Source organism: Peromyscus eremicus, chromosome 4 (genome assembly GCF_949786415.1).
Source record: "Peromyscus eremicus chromosome 4, PerEre_H2_v1, whole genome shotgun sequence".
NCBI classification, from domain to species: Eukaryota; Metazoa; Chordata; class Mammalia; order Rodentia; family Cricetidae; genus Peromyscus; species Peromyscus eremicus.
In genome coordinates, this window is record NC_081419.1 from 137,786,793 (window position 1) to 137,807,285 (window position 20,493).

The window sequence follows — 20,493 nt, forward strand, 5'->3', positions numbered from 1 at the left end:
GCAGAATGCAGAGCGAGGGTTAGAGTCAGCTACCCTCAACTACTCCAGCTCAACCACAAGAAGGCACCAGGACAGGGCAAGAGAAGGGTAAAAGGTTACTGAAGGTTACTCAGCCACACAAAACTTCACTCACGCAGCCACCCAGCCAACATGAAACTGGTAATACCACTCTATGTCCTAAAAAAATATATTCATCTATTCTTCTAGAGCCAAATAAGGGTAATATATTACAAGAACACATACTCAAATATCCCACTTATCCCCTACGTTATATTCTGGAATCTGCTAGAACACTATAGCTACTTCTTAGACAAAGCAACTTCAGAAAGGGCCAAGGTCATCAACAAGAGGGCAGAGTGTTTTTAAAAAATGGTGGGGGACAGTAAAGATAAAAAGGAAGATGAAGAAGCAGCCCTGTCTGAAGCTATAAATAGTAACAAAAAATTAATAAAAATCATTATCTCCAACTCTTCTCTCATTTCAAAAAGCAAACAGAACAACATAAAAACCATGACATACAAACTCTGCTGGGACAATGGAAATGTTCCACATAGAACATCTGCACACCCCCCACTCTTAGCCCAGGCACAGACACTTACATAAAGGAGTGAACCCCTTTTAAAAAAATTAGTTTTACCAATCTTCTACAAATGCATTTCAGCACTTCACCCCACCCTCCCCAGATTTAAAAAAAAAAAAAAAAAGGGTGATTTCCAAAAGTCACTGGAAAGAGCCTAGGTATACCACAGAGACTCTGTAGTGTGAACCACGCGTGGGTGGACACATCACGGTGCAGAGGATTCTAGCTTCTTGTCCTAGCTCCTGACAGACGGACAGGGTATACAGCATGTGGAAGGCAGCCAGCTCAGTTTCCAGAGTCAAGGGCAGTCATGGATGAGGCACACTCGGCACAGGCCCTAAACTGGCCCTAGATTCTATTCTGGAAATTTGAGGGGGGGAGGGGGGAACAACCCAATCGCAGGCTTGCCTTTAGAAAAGGCTATTTTAAACCCTTTTTTTTCTGCCAGGGCAACCGAGACACACATCCCCACCCCCCAAATCCAAGTGAGGCAGCACAGAAGAAGATGATCTCTCTTCTGACACCAGGAAGGTGACCGCAGACACTGACAAGTCAGTATTAAGGTGCCCTCCCTCTACTATAATGCCCACCGTCCAGTCCTTTGACTCCCCTCCTCCCCGTAAGTCCAAGCAGCACTCATGGGAAGCTTCATGCGTAGAACTCGTTGGTGGGGGCTTTTTTGTAGATGGGTTTCTTGCCCAAGTCATAACTGCCTTCATCCTTCTTCTTCATGCGGTACACCAGCAGCAGGATCAGGAAAACGGCGAAGAGGATGCCCACCACGCCGCCCACAATCAGAGCTGGAGGAAGAGAGTAAGAGGTGAGGGTGAGGTGGTCCTTGGGACCTCAGGGTCCATGTGCTCTTCTACCAGTCACCACGACCACCCCACCATACCAAGGGAGATGATATCGTATCAGCCTTGACCTTCATGACTTCCATGACAGGATGACTAAGTAGTTAAGACCACAGCTAAAACGGACCACAAAGCAAAACCACTATTTCATCCCACAACTGGCCTAGTCCAAAGCTCGGGCTCTTTATAAACATCACACTCTCTCCAGCAACAAGGGCTTAGCATTAGGCCAGGAACAAGGAAAAATGGAGGCTGTGAGCAATTCACAGACATTTCCATTCTTACCACGGGGTACTCTTTCTCTGTGTGCACAGGTCCCACCTAGACCCATACGTCCCCAGACAGGCATCATCGTCTACAACCATGCAGAACACACTAATGTCCACACCGTTACATCACAAATAATTACTTATTATCATGGTTTGTGTTCCTGTGTCTTATGGTGATGACTTCCACTGGTTTCTCCTTGAACCTCAAACCTTCCCCACCTACTAGTGTACCTGCTGAGGCAAGCTTCTTCACCCTGTCCTCCCTCTCTCGTTTCAATATGGAAAAAGAACCTATCTCATATTTTTCCCTACAGACTAAAATAAATTAATCTACTTAAAGCACTTAGAGTGGGGCTTAATGTGGTGCGTGCACTCAAGCTTCCTCTGGTTTTCTTGTGTTCCCCATCTCACTGAACTTGGCCTGCGCAACTGTTAAGTCCAGCTCACTGAAGAACACGTAGCTGGGGGCAGGCAGAGGTAGACTTCTCTCTCCACCTGGGTAAGCATCTGTCCATCCACCATGCCAGGTGGCCTGAATGACTCATTTCTGTTTGTCAGGAGCAGGAGTGGCTGACAGAATCCTTCCTGTGGCAGACTGAATCCCCTAATTCGGTTTTACCCAGGCTAAGAAGATTAAACACACACACACACACACACACACACACACACACACACACACACACTACAAACCTACACACAGAATGGAGTAGAGCAGCCAGAAGAACCAAGAAGAATTTCTTCTAAAAAGAGAGAGCAAGAGCACGTGCTAGCTGCCGGGGTATCAGACAGAACACAGGCACTATCAGGCAGCTGCCTCCTTCCTGTCTCCAGCTGCTCCTTTGTCCCCAGTAACTCCACTCCTCCTTTGGGTGCCTGGTGTGTGCTGGGAAGCCCCACAGGAGCAAGGCCCTGCCACAGGTTCAGAAGCCAACTGTGCCCGGGTCCAAACACCAGGGCCACCAGGAGTCCCTGACTCTGTGACCTGGACAAGTTATTCAGGTCTCCACTCCAGGTTGCTGGAGGGGCTCATGGGGCGCACAGGAACCATGTGACAGACACATTTAACAGAACTCTTGTGTGTGATCTAAAAGCTGCTGGAACAGGGCACTGAGTCTCTGCTGCCCTTCAGTGGCGAGGCCACAGGGGCTAGAGAAATGGATCTTTCCTAGAAAAGATCTTACACTGGCGTGACCCTGATGTGGAAGAGTAAAGGGGTGGCCTGGCATTAGTTCTTCTCCTACTCTGTGAACCAGAGCGGGACCTAAGTCTCCTCACAAGCAAGAAACCACGGTTTGACCATTAGTGGTTTTCGAAGTTTTCTTGAGAAAAAAAACCTACTGAACTGATCTCAAACTCCGAAGATGTAAATAAAACCTGCAGCTAGCAGGTCTAAAATATGCTAAGAGCGAAACTCTGTGGTTGAGGGGAGAGAGGGCAGTTCTTTCCCCAGAGCTCGAAACTTCTAAGGCCTAACAGTTTCTGACAGACACCATCACACCGACTAGTGAAGAAAAAGCAGAATGTTGACAGGAGACCAGAGGCAGGGCCGTGCTGTGACCCAAGTCACCCGGATGGTCCTCAAGACAAGGCCAGTGAGAGCCTGAGCAGGTGAAGGAGGGGAGAGGACAATGCCATGTGGGCACATGGCTCAGCTGGTTCCCAGGAAACAAGAATTACCTACCATGGGCCGGCTGCATCAACACCTCCTCACCAGCCAGTCCGCCCAGACTGCCTGCTCTCTCTGCAAAGTTTGCTCCTTCCTGACAACCTGGTGTGGAGACGCCCCACCCCCCATCTTGAGCTGCTAGCACCAGAGCGGCACTACCCCCAACTGACGGTCCCCAACCAGGCTTCGCACAGCCCCACCTAAGGCCTCATGCAGGGCAGCGCATTCCCTGTCAAGGGTCTCTCAGCCAAAATGTCCTGATTCTGTAACATAAAGGTATCTCGTGTCCTAACCACTAAGGAACAACGAGAACAGCCTTCTACAATTTGCAAAGCAATTCCGTATTTTGTCTTTCACGAACCAACTCAAGGAGGTGTCACCATTCCCGTTTCACGGAGAAGTAAACGGAGGCAGACCCTACTCCATTCAAAAGCATCCTGGCCAAGGTCAAGAGATAGGAAGGTGAAAGGGGAGCCAATCTCATTCCCCAGGGCCCCCAGGCTTTCAAGGGAAATTAACCCTTAAATAATTAACTCCGGATGCCTGTCAGGAGAAAGGCTCTGAAAAACACCTCAGGGGCTTAAAGAAACAATTCCTCTTCTAGTCTTTAGAAGCCTTTTGATATGTATCGATTCTCCCTCCCATCCTCCCCTGAAGGGAGATAAAGACCTCAGATGCCCCAAGGTGAGCTAAAGGGCTAAAGGACTTCTCTGTTCCTGGGTGAACAGAGAAGAGCCTTACCTGCCAGGACCTCGGTTCTCTCAAAAATGTTGCCGTCCTGAGCAGTGCTGGACATGGACACTTTGTTGGATATATCACTGTCCACTTCGGAGGGTGAGACCCTTTTGGGAATGACTTCATTCTCCTCCAGCTCCTTGGGTTCTGAGGGGACACGGATCCCAGGCTGTGCCCTCTCAGGAATGTGGTTATCTAGAGGTACCTGAAAGGGAAGGAAGGGAGGGGAAGAAACACTGAGCACATCTGAAGAGGAGGAAGTAGGTGGAAGGGAACCCAAGGGCAGGACAGGGGAAGAATGACATCCACCCCAAATGGGAAACGAACATGGGGGGGGGGGCACTATCACACATTTCAGCAGGCATGTGCTACAGTAACCACTACAAGTGATGTGGCAATGCCCACTTGCCTTTCAGGAAGGCAATTTTTGCACCTGGAACTCTCTCCTAAGGCAGAGGGTGTGTGTCAAGCACACTTGATGCTTGGAGCGGTTTACTTTTAGGACACCAAAATTTATTGACAACTATTTCATCAATAGGAGGAACAGGAGCTGGGCGGCGGTGGCACATGCCTTTAATCCCAGCACTCGGGAGGCAGAGCCAGAAGGATCTCTATGAGTTCGAGGCCAGCCTGGTCTACAGAGCGAGATCCTGGAAACGCGCAAAGCTTCACAGAGAAACCCTGTCTCGGGGTGAAAAAAAAAAAAAAAGAGGAATAAAATGCAGCCTGTAAAAATAACCAGCAACCACGTTAAATGATGCAGGAAAACAGGTCCTGAGTTGTTTTTGGTTTTCTGTGCCCTCAGACTTCATAGCGCCCCAAGGGCACAGAAATGCACGTGTAATCTGCAAACCGTGCTGGCAAACAGCTGCCGAGGCACAAGAAGGAGGCTGGGTGGACACTGATCGTTTTCTCCAAGGAGGACGGCCCACCTGCCCTGCTCACGCCTGCCCCAAAATGAGCCCAGCGCCCCAGTAAAAACCTTCTTAAAAAACGGAGTCGGCTGCTGTTATTTACTCCCAGGGCTGTGTGTGTGTTCTGCCCCTCAGTGTGCTGCGGAGGAGCAAAGGGCGAGAGACTTACCAAGGGCTGAATCACTTCAGGGAAGGTCCTAGTCTCCTCCGTACCATCTGCAAGGTTAGAGGAACGGCTGTGTGAACAGGAGGTCCGTCGTGTACAGGGACTGACTCATTCAGCTAGTGGAGTCCTACCTCCCAAGCCTCCCAAGTCAACTGCAGTCACCTCTTCTGAAACACGAGACTCCTGGGACACCTGGCTCGCTCTCGGCAGTAATGTATGCTGGTGGGTACACAAAGCTTCCTTCGAGCTTCAGACCCTTACTAGGTAACGTATGGATCCAGATACAACAGAAATATCTGGGAACTGGTTAGAAATTCAGAATGTCCCTGGATAAGTGACGCATTTCTGAAATCCCAGAACACCATAAACTGGGAATACAGGATTGGGAGTCCTAAACTACCCTGGGCCACACTGTAATCGAAAACTCAAAAGGTAGAGCATTTGGTGCAAGGCCCTAGGCTCAATCTCTATCTGACCAGTCTAAGGCCAAATTAACTAGAATTTACATTTGAATACGTTCCCAGGAAATTAACCTTTGGGAAGGAAGCAGTTCATTTTAATACTAAACACTACACATTGCTTCATAAAATTAACTACAGGAGGCAAAGAGCTAGCTTCTCTGCTGTAACCCTTTGTAAGCAGTCCTAGAACATAAATGGGTATCACAGTACACACGGCAAAATGTACTTCTGAAAATACGGAGTTACCCAGTGCTTGGTGAATTCAGTCCGCAACACTCATTCACAATCCTCCAACACTTGTTTTACATAGTAAGAAACCAAGATTCTGGAGGAAGGCAATGCTGGAATTCTGGACTACGTTATGTGACGCCAAAGCTTAAAACTTGGAATTAGTAACACGTCCCTGAACAGGAAAGGGGCACTTCTCAGCAACTGTCTGATATAGAGGCCAGAAAGCCCAGGCTCCTGGTACGTCCCCAGAAAACCTCCATGCCTTTCCATCTCGTCCGAAGCGGAGTCTCCGGCTCCTCTCTCTGCATCTCAGCCCACACAGGCGCCTCCTATTCCACCAACTTTGAGCCAGTACTTTTCCTTTCCAAAGGAAGAAAAACACTCTGGGTCTTTCCCCACGCTCCCTCGATCCTCCACCAGAGAAAGGAGCCTATTGGACAGGTTCAGGCCCGTGCTTGCAAACTCAAGAGGAATGAATTCTAAGTTGTTTACAACTTACCCCGGAGACCCCGGGGGTGGGAAAATGTTACTTTTGTTTCCCTTTTTGAAGTAGAGAAGGAGGCGCTGTAGGAAAGTCTCCACTTAAACACACATCTCTCACAATTGAGGCCACAATTCCCTGAAGCCCAGGTTCCCAGCCTGCCCAAGCACACCCCCATACCCAGATCTCCAGAGCCCGACTGCTCATCAAACTCGAGGCCCCCGGCATCTTCGTCATCAGGGAGGGCTCCAGAGAAGTATCTGCTTTCCATGAGGTCCTGGGGGGCTCTGACCTCAGTCTCTCGAATCTAGGAAGGAAGGTGAGATATTATCCCAAAGCTCCATCTCCTCCCTCTGCACACTCAGGAGGCTGGGATCCCCCACCCCCGACACTCAGGAGGCTGAGTCCGCCCCCCACCCATCCAAGCAAAGTGAACATTCAGGCACTAGCCTGGTTACAGAGCTGCATCAGAAACCCTAGGTCCAGAGCTGCATCAGAAGCCCTAGGTCCTGTTCCCCATTTGGTGTGTAACCTTACCAAGTCTCCGTACCATTCTGGGTTAATAAAAATATTTCAAGTAACAACGAAGTTTGTATTTCTAGGCATCATTTACTGAGTCACCTGCAACATCTCAGCTGTTTATAATAACTGTTAACTTGTTTTATAACTAAAGACGCTGGGCACTAAAAGCTTTGAACCATTCTTTCTTGGTGGCACCAGTGACAGGTAGGAGGGAGGAGGCATGCAGGGCCACCTGACCTCAGGGCCAGAGGTTCCCACGCACACAGGCAGGCCCAGGATACTACAGCCTAGGGTCCTATGACAGAAGCTGATGATTTCCACATGTAAGGCTATGGCTCTGGACCTGCCTAGTCAAGGGACACATTCCCCAACTGAGTCACACTGGGCTGAGACACAGGGCAGGCTCACTCACACCCCAAGACAGCCACAGAGCACAGCTCAGACCTGGTGACTCAAAGGCACACACACTCTTGAATCCATCTCTGTGCCAGCGCTGAGCAGGACACAAAGACAAGATCCTTGCTCCCCCAGACCATGTCACCCATCCTATAGAGACCCAGCTGGCCAGAGTCTAAGGTCCCACCAAACAACTTCTGAAAGGCAAACATTTAAGAAGTCCCCCTTCAACACCACTTTTTCTGCCCCCCCCCACCCGTCTCCTAGTCCAGCTGGGTATTAAACAAAGCTTCTTCAGGGGCATAGGGTACATTGAGGTGCCCACTGCCCTTCCGCTAGCCTCTGGACTCAGGCTACTGTTCCTGTAAACAACCAGGTACAAGGGTCACTGTTCTACTCCTACAAAGCCTTCTCTCCGCCAGTGGGCAGGACCACAGGGGATGAGGCTCTACTTAGAAGTTCAGAATAAAAACTAGACTTTCAGGCCGGGGGAGGCTCTTTTCTCTTCTACAGAATTCAAACCAGAAACAAGGCTGTGATAACCCTAAGGTCACACACAGAATTAGTCACACAAGGCTTAAGGCTAGACAGTGGCCAGGTCTGTTTCTGACAGCCCCAGGCTGTCCTTCACCTAACCAAGGCCACAGTGATACACAGGATCGTGAGAAGGAATGCTGGTCTATCCCTAACACCCCAGACTGAGTGGCAGGAGAGGACAGGAGAGCAGCTTGGAGAACAGGCTCCTCCTTCACTCTCTCTCCCACAGGCTTCCGGGGAGAGGGGGCAGGAGCTGACTGTGCCCTCTATCCACCCCCGTGGTCAGGAAACTAGATTCTGGGAAGGGAGCTGAGAGGAAGTCGGGGAGGCACCGCTTTCTCCCCAGGGTGGGGAAATCAATGCAGAGTGCTTGGTACGCGTGGGAGTGGGGAGTCAGCAGGGGTTAAGCCCTGCTTAGGAATGACTTCATGACTCCGGAATCAGGAGCTGTGGGGCTGCTGGTACTGGAATTCCAGCCCCCGCACAGGACCCGTGCCTGTGGCTTTGGTTTGGCAGTGCAGCAAGAGGGCTTCTCCGTGGTTGTACAAGTGCCCTAGATGTCAGGCAGGCAAGGTCCCAGCCTCCCACACCCTTCGCTACAAATTCCCCAGGGCTCAAAATCCGAACCGGCAAAACCTCCATTGCTTACAGTGTGCCAGGCCTTAACACGCACACAGCTGGGATGACGTAGACCCTTTTGGCAGGGGTGGAAACCAAGGCTGGGAAAGGCAAATTATTTCTCTAAGGTCACACGAGCAGAAAGTGACCAACGAGACCAGCAGTCGAGCATGGGATCACCTGGGCTTTTAGCCACAGACGCAGGAACACATTTGTACTTAGGGCTACCAGCCTGCCCTAGGCTAGACAGGAACACTAAGTGGGCATGTCTAATCCAGCTAGGGGTGGGGGCAAGAGGAGATGGGGAAAGGCAGGACACAGAAGCAGGGAGGCTGATAGTGATACTTTGACCACGAAAGCCTGAAAGACTGGTCACGGGATGTTAAAGTTCAAACTCCTCAGGACAAACGCTGAGGTTCTCAGCCTGGGGCTTAGATTCCAGCACAGGTCTCGGGCCTGGAGACCTTCCCTACCCCACCTCACCCCTAGGAAGGCACCTTGGAATGTTAAAACTCATACACCGAACCTCCTTAATATGTGAAAGTGTTCCGGGGTGTTTCAAAACAACCCAGCAGATTGGAGATAAGCACGTTCATTGGCTTTTATAGTAATTACTTTAATCTTCCATTAGAAAAATGAGGACCAAGAAAGAAGGCTGTAATGATCTGACATTGGTAAAACTGGGGCTGAAACCAAGACTTATTTCTCGTTCAGCCAGCCCCCTTTGGAACAGCTGGTATCCCCAATCCCCTACTGCTGCATTTCGAGACTTACTAGACAGATAGCCTTGGCTGAACTGACACTCGTTATGGAGACCAGGGTGGCCTCTGCCTTTCCAGCGCTGGGATTAAAGGAGTGTGCCACCATGCCCAACGCCCTACCCCTTCACCCACCTTTATGTTAAATTCCAGAGGAAAGAAACCATTAGTCTGAGATCACACAGGGACCCAGGGCCCAGGCAGGATCAGCCCCTTTGCCCCAGATGTTGGGAAGCTCTTCAGAGGCAGTCTTAAAGACGGGAGAGCTAACCTCTTCAACACTTCAGAGCCTTTTGGGACAGGTGAAGGGACACGAGAAATTCAGCCTCTGGAGCTCGGAAGACATCCTCTCTTGGCCCCTTTCTAGATCTTCCTCTGCTCACAATCTCTAACAAGAGGAAAAACTCAAGTGGACAGCAGCAATTAGGGCCTAGATGTCAAGACAGAACCAAACCCAACAGGATTTCAAGCAATGGTTTGCTTGTTTGTTTGTTTGTAAGGCTGGGAAGGTACCAGGAGTCTTTCCTTCCCCGACTCTCTTTTCAAACAAGGTCCATTCAGTAGTCTGCGGTGGCTTTGAAAGGCCAGGCCACCCATCAGGCAGACCCAGTCCTGACCAGAGAGGGACCTAGCTCTACTCCTGACTACAGATATAGTCTGTTCACCTCAGTTCACCCCAACCCTGCCCAGGAACATGCATTCACGTGTAATGCCCACACGTGCACCCCCTATGGGTCATCAGGACTCATCTCTGCCCCTTTCACAAACATACAGCAGGAGACAGACTTTAAATAAGGCTGTGGTTCTGAATGCAAAGGCTCTTGCTGGCCCTGTAGCTGATAGAGATCTGGATTCTTCTCCAAGGCATCCAGGGAAAAGAATAGAGGTGGGTACACTTTCATTTTATAGGCAGGAACACCTGCCAACGTAAGGCCACTGAGCCCAACCGTCTCGCTTTATAACCTGAGACAGATTACTGTGCCAAGGTCACCTAAGCAGCTAGCAGCAGAGCTGGCCTTACAACTTAGGTCTCTCAGCTCCCAGGGTGAGGTGGCCTCCCACCCTTTTCCAGTGCCTTGGCTGACCCCAGATACACAGGCTGTTGCATGAAGCGAGGATTTAAATAAAGGCCACTGATTATATCCCAAAGCCTTACAATGCCCATCACCCCGGGAAAAGCACGGCGACTGGGTTGAGTACAGAAGCATCCACTGTGTATCAGGCACCCGCTCTGTACAGGCTCGCTGAATCTACTCAACAGCATCACAAGGTGGTCTACCTGGTTTGCAGGGGAGAAAACAGGTTAACTGAGTCATTCATCCAAGCGCCACAGCTAGAAAGGAACAACGTGAGATTAAGACCCAGGGTCTTTCTCTAGACCATGCCCTAACCATGGCCAAGTTTCTCCCAGTCACTCATTAGCTCCCACCTAACCACAGCACACTGGCCAAGCAGGGGCTCCAGGGAACCCCCCCTCCCTGTTCCCTTGCCCAGAAATAAACAAAGGTGAAAGTGATATTACTTAAACAAAGACGCAGAAACTTGGCTGGAGCACCAGGGAGGAGTTCAGGGTCAGAGCTTGGTTAACTGAACTAATGAGAGCCCCCTACCTGCCTCCTCCCCAGGGAAGGCAGAGTCAAGGCCACACTTGATCACACGCTCAGGGAGAGACCATAAGGGTGACTGTGAAACAAGTACATTTGGGGACACAGGAACACCCTTGGGTGCGAAGCACTGGGCTTTTCTGAGTGGCTCAGCAGCCCCACCAACCCCATTTCCTACAGTGTCAAGAGGCACAACCACTTTTAGAGAGTCTAGGAGTTTATTCTGGCTTTTAAGTCTTCAGTTTCCTCTTTTGTAATCAGGGCTGGTAAGCACCTAGCAGAGTGACGAAAATCCACGGAAATGTATCCACGTGTACAAGCGACGATCCAGCAGGTGACCTGGTGCATAACAGGTGCTCAATACCTGGTGATCTTTATTAAACCCCACCTGCTTTCCTTCAGGCTAGGGGAGAAAAATGCTCAGCAGGCTAAAGAGGAAACTTGCAGAACAAGTGCAGGGCTAAGGAGGCTCTGGCCATCGGATGGGAGATGTTCCTGCAAGCTAGAGAGGGGTGTGACAGCCAGGCAAAGATGCTCGACTGAAAAGTGGGTTTCTGCAGACTCGGGGATGGGTAGAAACCTGCCCAGTGGAAGCTCTGAGCACATTCTCGTAAGCAAACAGACACAGAGGAAATCTCGATTTTTCCAGGAGCAGAGGAAGGCACTAACCGAAGACATCTGAAATTCTTCTTGTGACCTCAATCCTCTTTTTCCTGGCTTGCCTTGTGTCTTCCCCCCGACCCCCGCCCAAAAAAATCTAGGAGACAAAAGGAAGTCACACATCAATCTCCAGTTTGGTGTCCTGATACCTGAAAGGGTTAAGCAAAGTCGGAGGGAGTGGGGGTGGATTGAGGGTTCAAATGTCGGCTCTGCCCACTTCAAGGTCAAGTTACTCTGAACACAATCACCCTGTAGCGAGCCAGGCCTGGCACAGTCAGCAGCCAGCTTTTCACCAAGCCCCAGGGCAGCCCATTCCCACAAGAACTCTAGGATCATGGGGTTACCAGGCAGGAATGAAGGGGATTGGTCAGGAGCCTCCAAACAAACTCCTCCCAGGGACCAATCCAGTACCCCTGTCTCTAACTACCTAGGTGGTCCTGGGTGGTGGATTCTCCTTTCTGGGCCTTGGTTTCCCCACCTGTAAAAGGTCTCAAGGAGACAAGCCTCCCTCTGTCCCAAGGCCTGGTTACCAAACTGGGCATTGCTCCGATTACCAGTGGAGACAGCTGGGAGGGACTGGCTCCCTCAAGGCCTTGAAGACAGAGGTGCATTGAAGCTGGGGCTTGTAATCTAGGCAGCAGATCCAAAATCCCCACTGGATCTGTGGCTGGCCAGGAGACTCAGGATGCAAACAAGCCTCCTGTGTTCTGAGAGCAGGGTCCAGGCCTACTTTACAGCCCTGTTGCAACGGATTAGATCGACCAGAGACTGGTTTACTGCACCACCACCACCACCACCACCACCACCACCACCACGCACCTCCCCCGACACCAGGGAAGCCAGCACTCCAGCCCAGGCCAGTCTGTCTCAATCATCTCCCGGCTGGGCTTCCCCAGAGGCAAGGAGTGTCCACACTCCAAGTGCCCAGCCCAGCCATCTGCTTGCGGCCCAGAGGCTCCAGTGGTGTGGCCAGTCCCCACAGGTTGGGCCACCACAGGCCGGCTTCACCCAGTCACTATTTCCATACACACCAGCCTCTCCCTGCCTCCCTTTCCATTACCCTGGGTGTCACCTGACCAGCAGCCTCTCCTTTGCCAGAGAAAACCAGGGCAGCCAACTCCCTATGCTAGGAGGACAGGGGAGGAGGCAGGGCAAAGGATGGAGAGCTCTCAGTAAGAGGGGGTAACTCAGGGTGAGGGTGGGAAGGAACTGGGTCCCAAGAGGAGGGTGAGAAGTAGAGAAGACAAGTGACAGCTGTAAAAGGTCAAAGGTGGCTGGCTGTGGTGGCCCATGGATGCAATACCAGTACTCGGGAAAACAGAGGCAGGAGGAAAAGGAAGGAATTCAAGGCTCACCTCAGCTCCATATGGAATTCAGAGCCAGCCTGGGCTGTATGAGACTATTTCTGGGGAAGTCAGTGATCTTTTAAGTCCTAGAGCCCTCTGAGATAAACGGTCTGAACCCCAGGAATCCTACTTAACCCATTTATATTTCCTGCATGTATACAGACACCATGTCCCAAGGCCAACCTCCAGCCAAGATCCGAGCCTTGTCTATAGTCGTCGCTAATAATAAATGCAACTTAAACCAGCACTTTACAAGTTTGCTAAACAACGATGATGGCCCTCAAGTGACACAGGTGTTTTATAGAGGACACCAGGGCTCTCACATCAACGAAGTGACTTATTAACTCACCCGGTGCCCCTGGGTGAATGGCAAAGTTGGGGCAGAGACTGAGACTTTCTGGCTCTAAGACATACCCACATTTCCAGTTTCCCAGCCTCTAGCAGACACCACCAGAGAGGCCTGCAAGGGGCAGGCATGTGCCCAAGGGTCACCAACGGGTTAATTACAGACCCGCTCTAGAAGTCAAGTTTCTCTCTCTAGGGTGAAATGAGCCCACAATGGTCCACACACATGTTCTCCCAGTCTCTAGCGCATGGTACAGGGAAAAATGCCTTCTCAGAAGAACACTCAACTGCCTTTCTCGTCCACCAAGCCCAGAATGCTACTTGGGGGTGCTCAGCTCCCTTAAGACTACCTCCCCCAAAAAACCCCCCCACACACACACCCACACAACAGGAGAAACGCTTAGCTTGAGCAGTGTCCTGAGAGATCGGTACTCTTGTACATTCCCTGCCCCCTTCCCCTGCAAGCTGCCTGGGACACCTGCAGATCCTGGCCGAGGGGTGGGGCTGCCAGGAACTGGTTCTTGTTTAAATATAAACCCATCTGATAACCTGCAAACAGTCCACTTCTAAGATAAACAAATATAAGATTTGGGCTCTATCAGCCCCACCCCTAGGCCTGTCCCTTCCCACCTAGCCGCTGCCATTCTAGATGTGGGGGAAGGGAGAGGTCCCGGGCAAGTCAGAGAACGGGTCACTGAGGAATGCCTACTCCGGTCCACTACTTGGAGCTCTGCTCAGAGTCTCATTTGCAAGCTCATCATCTTTAAGTCTCTCCATAATCTTATTTATTTCCTGGTGATAGGGAATTGAACCCAGAGGCTCAACAGACCATTAACGTTTTAACCGTCCTAACAGCCTCAGAAATGTCACAGAATCCTAGCGCAAATCAAACCTGAATGATACTAGCTCGGCTCTGTGAATTCAGACCAGTTGAAGCCTCAGTGTTGCTTAAGGGTGTGTGTGTGTGTGTGTGTGTGTGTGTGTGTGTGTGTGTGTAGGGGTGTACCAGTGTTGTGTACCTGTCCAGGGTCAAAGTGCACACACAGGCACTGTGAATATTCAAAGGTTTTAGACACGGATATTGACTGCCAAATACCAAGATAAAAAAACAAAACAAGGGCTGGAGAGATAGCTCAGCGGTTAAGAGCAGTGGCTGCTCTTTCAGAGGTCTTGAGTTCTATTCCCAGCAACCGCATGGTGGCTCACAACCATCTGTAAGGAGATCTGGCGCCCACTTCTGACCTGCAGACATACATGCAGACAGAACACTGTATACATAATAAATAAATCTTAAAAAGTTTAAAAAAAAAAACAAAACCCTCAAACCTTCATGCCTATTCCAACACTCTTACCACAGAGCTATCCCCCTTATTAGCCAACAGACTGATAGGAAATGGGTGACTCAGGCAGGCTGTAGTAACACACAGTGATTCACAGAGCCCAGGCCATCCCATTCTTCTACCCTTAAGCATTCATTTGGAAATCGCACCAACTCATCCAGTCCAGGAGGCTGAGAGAACAGCTAGGGGCCAATCCCTTCCAACAGCGAGCCCCGCTCCCCAGCTCCTCATTCAGGCCAGCTCAGCACTCCAAGTCCTTGGAAAAACCTCCCTGTTTCTAGGCACTGGGGATGGCAGGAGCTGAATGTCCACCCCACTTCTGTTCTGAGACAGGGACTTGTTTAGAGTCTACCAAAGAAGCCAAGAGAACTCCCCTTTCCTCGCCCCCCCCCCTGGGCTGTGCAGCAGAGAGACACGCAGACTGCAATGGTCCGAACTCCTCATTTTGGAGATAGGACACTGAGCCCCAGACACAAGGTATGTTTGCTAGCAACCCGAAAGTAGGTCCCAAGGTTATCTAATGTCATCATCATCTAGAATGTTCTCTGAGGGCCAAACTAACCAGACACCTAGCATTCTTGGTCAGACCTGACTCCTGGTCTTGGCAAAATACTACATTCCTTTGACCATCAGTTTTCTGGAAAAAAAAAAAAAAAAAAAAAAAAAAGATAAAAATCCCTCACCTGCAGTACCAAACTATGGCCATACTAGCAGTGACTTCGACGCACCTTTTAGAACAAAGTCCCATCCTTGAGTTTATTCATTCAAAGTTTATTCACACATACAATCACTGCCCATAAGAAGTAGGTGTTTCACTAGAATCAATAAAGCAGAGTTCTGGCCCCAGATGTGGATGGGTGGGGCTCTCTCTTTCCAGAATTTGGTGGTGTGTTTTCATTTCCTGGAGGGAATGCCTTAGATGTCTCCCATAGCTCCTTTTGAATAGTTAGTACTTAATTATGAATTAAGTATCAGAGGGCTGGAGAGATGGCTCAGAGAGAGGACCAGGGTTCAATTCCCGGTTCCACTTAGCAGCTCACAACTGTAGCTACAGTTTTGACACCTCTGAACTGACACCGGCCATCTTGGGCACCAGACACAAATATGCTACAGACGTACATTCAGGCAGAATGCCCATACACATAAGGTAGCAAGGCAATAATCAAGTGTGAGATCTGGGAAGGTCTTCTTCTTTTATTTAATTAATTTATTTTATGTACCTAAGTGTTCTGTCTTCATGCACACTGAATCAGATCCCACTACAGATGGTTGTGAGCCACCATGTGGGTGCTGGGAATTTAACTCAGGACCTCTGGAAGAGCAGCCAATGCTCTTAACCACTGAGCCATCTCTCCAGCCCCCGGGGAAGGTCTTCTTTGAAGCTTCCTAGCTCCATCTGATTCTGCAGAAGACCTCTAAACCCAGAGAGGTCAAAGGGAACCGTTCCTAACCCCACAAAGCTCTCCAGATCCTGACCCAAATATTTCTTGGGTGTGTGGTAATTCTATGGGTTCCCAAGAAGTCCCAAGAGTTCTTGCCAGCCACTCGTAGGTCCTAGAACCCCCTCCAGCTCCCCCCTACTTCCTGTTCCCTTCCGTGCTATCAAGGAGAGAGTTGAAGTACACCTGGTGGGTGGGAGATACTTTCTCAGAACTGCCTGGGATTGGTGCCAAGTCAGTGGGCTGTGCCCCTGGGCAGCAACACCTTGCCCCACCTTCCCCCCCCTCCAACCTCGTCCCAAAACAAGGCTGCCTTTAATTGGCCAGGGAGGGAGTGGCAGGAGGCAGGGCAGGGAATGCTCCCAGCTGGACAGGAAGAACAGGTTTAGGATGGCAGGCCCGCCAAACAGAGGAGAGGGCAGCTGGGTGTTTAGCTTGGGCTCTCTTCCCCAAATCGGTGTTTAGACTAAAGGTGAAATTTGGAGAAAGGCCCTCATAACTGGAGGAAGACTACTTTACCAGACAGTCGACAGGCTGCCTGCATACTCCGTACTAAAAGGTGGTATCATTTAATCTCTCAATATACTTTATCTAGTAAAAAGAACACAATAACATAACCATCATGCACTTTTTTTTTTTGGTGAGGGCCTAAATTATCAGTTATCAGAAAGTACTCAATAAATCATAACAGCTGTTAGCCAAGCCCTGCTCCTCAGACTTTCATTTACTTCTCCAATTCCAAGGGGAAAAGGAGGCACAGCATCATTTCTCCAATCTATGCGAGTATGATTTGGTCTGATTTTTCCGGCCACAATTTAAGGGGAATCCCTGTGCCCTAATTAGAGGTAAGATGCCCATGACATTAGCCAGGAAGGAGAGAGCACTGAGATCCGGCTAAGAGATTGAGACAGAGGCCTCCGGAAGCAGCTGCTTAAGGCCGGCTTCTCCTCCTAGCGAGATCAGGTCACCCACAGGCCTGGCATGACCTACCTCCCCCAAACCACATCCTCCTACTGGTCTGGGGGGACACGGCGGTCTCCTCCTCCCCCCTAAGCAAAGCACCTGCCGGCTGAGCTGAGATCGATGGCATGTGACTGGCCACGTGGTGACCTCAGCCACCTCCTAGGTCCTTTTTCCTCACACTGCCCAGCCAGCATTCCTTCGGATGCCTCCCCAAGGAAAAGACTCAACTTCACAATACCCTTTAGCAGCTCATTTGGAGTTATTGCACCAGGGAGGCATGTGGTATGGGCTCCTGCTTCGCCTGGCCACAAACCTCTCTGCAAAGATGCCTTCGCTTTATAAGACAGTCGTGGCCCACATTCTGGTTCGGTCCATTCACTATGCCTTGAGGCTTTCTAGCCCCAGATATCAACAGATGTGAGACCAGTCTTGAGTTACGGGAAAATGGGACCCAAAAGCAGCCACTAGAACTAGAAGTTTAAGCAGGCTTTCCAAGCCTGGCTGCCTGACTTCAGTGTGACTCAGGCAGTGATTAGCTGTGTGACCTTCAGCAAATTACTTAACCTCTCCTGCCTCAGGACTAGTTTAAAAACAGTAAACAGTGAGGTTTTCTGGAATTGAACACTTATTTAATTCCAAAGCCTTCAAAAAGCTGTTAGAAAGAAACCAGCACGCAGTGGGTTCAGTATTTGACTGGAATTGCGATGCGTGTTGCCCTACCTTTCACTCATTCCTCGCCTGGAGTCTCAACAAGAATCAGCTGTGCCCTAAGCCAGCCCAGAGAAAAAGGACTTTCAAAAGAATGAATACTAACGACTAAACTCCAAAGTCTCACTCCCCGTAAAACTTGAACTGAACGTACAATCCTGGGATAGATCCCCGCTCCCAGAAACTGCCATGCCCCGCCACTTCCCTTATGTGTTTGCCTCCTAAACTCCTACTAGGACCTATGGACGCTAGTAGGGACCTTTTCTCTCCCAGCTCCTTCACGTTACTCAGGTGGGTGCCTCAATTTCCCCATGCCCAATTCAACACAAACGCTTCTGGCAAAACAGCGTAACTCAGCTCAACCTCTAGCCCGCAGCTGAGTGTGAAGTTGTCCCTTGAGTCCACTCTGGAGAGACAGGAGACCCAACTTTCTAGGCAGACTAAAGCAGGAAGGGTCGCCTCTTGATCTTTTACTGCGGCAAACTCGTTCTGCAGATGGGGAAGGTGACCACTGGAAGGAGCCAAGTGTTTGCCCCTTCCCAGGTCAGTGGCAAGGCTGTGACCAGGAGTAAGTTTTCTCCACTCCCGTAGGTGTGTGCAACAGGATCCCCGCACAGCTCTAAAGTTCTCCCACTCCCGAATGCGCGCTGCCCACCTCGTCCCCAGGCCGTCTCAGACTCGCGCCGCCTGCTCTGGGCACCCAGAGAGAGCAGGGGCACTCCGCGCGCGGAGCCTGCCCCGAGATCACAGCGAAGGGGTGAGGGTATGGGAGGAGAAGAGTTGACACCAACTTAGTCACGTCTCACCCCGGAGCCCCGCGGCAAAGCGGAGGCCAGGACAGGAGCGCAGAGCAACAATCTGGGGGCGCACGACGCGTGGAGGAGTTCCCTCCAGCCTTCCCGCGACCCCCGAGGAAACTTTGTCCCCACGAAGTTTTCCCCGCTGCGGCGCCCAGATAAGGGTGGCGCAGCTCGTGGTGTACCCCACTCCATCCGGAACCCGGGATCTCGGGGAACAAAGGAGGCACCGCCCCCCACCCCCACCCCCGCGCGCCGTTAAGATACCCCTCAAACACCTACCGACTCGGCGGGGGCGGCGGGGAAGCCTCCCAGGAGCAGCAGCAGCAGAGCGAGCATGCAAGCAGACGCCATGGTCCCAACGGCAGACCCAGCGCGGGCGCGCAGCCCTTCTTATAGGCGGCAGCCCCGCCCCGCCCCGCCCCGCCCCGCCCCGCCCCCGGTGCCCGCCAGCACCGCCCGGAATTCCCCCGGGAAAGCTTGGGCCTGCGGGGCGCTGCGCCCCGGCGGGCGAGCTGGAAACCGCGGGGGTGACCCGCCCCCTGCGCGCCCTCCGGCTCCGGGGTGACCCCGATCGGTGGCTCCCAGAGCTGCGGCTTGCGATGGTTATCAGATCCACTGCGAAGTAGTCCCCCCACCCCAACCCACCCCACCCCTCACCAACCCAGGGGTCACTGTCCAACCCCACTTTGTAGCTGGGGAAACTGAGGCCGAGAAATGGGAAGGACTGACTCAGGGTCTTCTGTTGGTATTAGTCTTCGAACTGGTGCGGTCCCCTCTCAAGTCAAGGGAGATTTCCCAAGTGGGGATTGAATTTGGATAGTTTTGATTACAGCACTGGTGGGTGGATGAAAAGGTTCGGGCTTTTCTGGGCCTGCTGTCGAAACTATTCCAAGACCAGGACGCCAGCGCAGAAGCAGCCGGACAAAGCAGTGGGCCTGCCTGTGCGTTAACCAATATAGTTTATGAACTGAAATGTGGATTTTGTGTAATTCTCACGTGTCGCGAAATAACTCTACTCTTCCTACTCTCCCCCACTTAAAGATGGAAAACTCATCCTTAGCAGTGAGCCAAACAAAAACAAGCAGACCGATCTCTGTTTTGAGGGATTTTTCATCTCTCTGAAAACTGGTTTGCAACGTTTCTCTCTCTTCTCAAGTAGGCTTCCACGTGGGATCCAAGAACGTTGCTTCTAACGCCATCGTTACAGGGAGGGGGGAGGGAGAATGGTAAGAGTCTTTAGACTCCAAGCTTAGGTACTGTTGGAATTAATAATAGCGGATCGAGGACCATCCTCGCCCACGTGATAGGGAAGGCCTCTCATCCTGGCACTTGAGATACTGAGGCAAGAGGAGAGTCTGAGTGTAAGACGTGCCAGCTGCTTACGGTATGGGACCCTTAAAAGGCGGAGCGGGGAGACACGCTAGAACCATCGATCAAAGTATCCGTCTTTGACATACAGATAGATTGTGCTAAGGGTGTGTGTGATGTGGCTTTGGAACGAGGGCGTTTTTGGCCTGGCTTGGCATACTATAAACTCACATTCTTTTCTTTTTTCTTTTTCTGTTTGTTTGCTTGTTTGTTTGTTTGTTTTCGAGACAAGGTTTCTCTGTGTAGCCCTGGCAGGCCTGGAACTCACTATATAGACCAAAGTAGCCTCGAACTAAGAGACTGCGCACCCCCCCCCCCCAACGCCGCCTCTGCCTCTGCCTCTGCCTCCCTAGTGCTGGGATTAAATGCCTATGCTATCACCACCTGGCTGAATTAACATACTTTTTGAGGTGGAAATGACCCCTGCCCCTTCCCCTCTTTGAAATGTCTAAATTAACCCCTAACTCACAATGTCCCAATCCACACCCCACCACACACACACACACACACACACAGTGGTTTACAGGCAGGGCATACTGTGTTCTGTTCCTTGACTTCCTTTTTTCTATTCCTTAATTATTTTCTAAGAATGAAAGTCTCTTGTGGCAGAGAGCCTCGAGAGAAAAACAATTTTCAAATACTGACCATGGTTCCCCACCCCACCCCACCCCCGACACACACACACACACACACACACACACACACACACACACACAGATTTAATGGTGATCA

The 20,493-nt window shown here is 50.9% G+C and overlaps 1 protein-coding gene across 1 annotated transcript; it reads right to left on the minus strand.

The window, feature by feature from the left end:
• Window positions 1-107: 107 nt before the first annotated feature.
• Window positions 108-18,777, minus strand: Sdc4 (syndecan 4). Its single transcript, XM_059259751.1, has 5 exons — window positions 18,673-18,777; window positions 6,538-6,664; window positions 5,188-5,234; window positions 4,111-4,309; window positions 108-1,380 (listed from the first exon to the last, which is right to left on the minus strand). The coding sequence occupies exons 1-5, from the start codon at window positions 18,742-18,744 to the stop codon at window positions 1,229-1,231; spliced, it is 597 nt and encodes a 198-aa protein (XP_059115734.1). The 5' UTR covers window positions 18,745-18,777; the 3' UTR covers window positions 108-1,228.
• Between the last annotated feature and the right edge of the window lie 1,716 nt (window positions 18,778-20,493).

Bases quoted from the DNA above. Each gene is read 5' to 3' on its own strand.
- Sdc4 (XM_059259751.1), bottom strand. From the start codon at position 18,744: ATGGCGTCTGCTTGCATGCTCGCTCTGCTGCTGCTGCTCCTGGGAGGC. The intron at 6,665-18,672 runs GTAGGTGTTTGA...CTTCCTTCCTAG, and splicing joins CCGCCGCCCCCGCCGAGTCG to ATTCGAGAGACTGAGGTCAG. The intron at 1,381-4,110 runs GTAAGGCTCTTC...CTCTTCCTCCAG, and splicing joins GAGAACCGAGGTCCTGGCAG to CTCTGATTGTGGGCGGCGTG.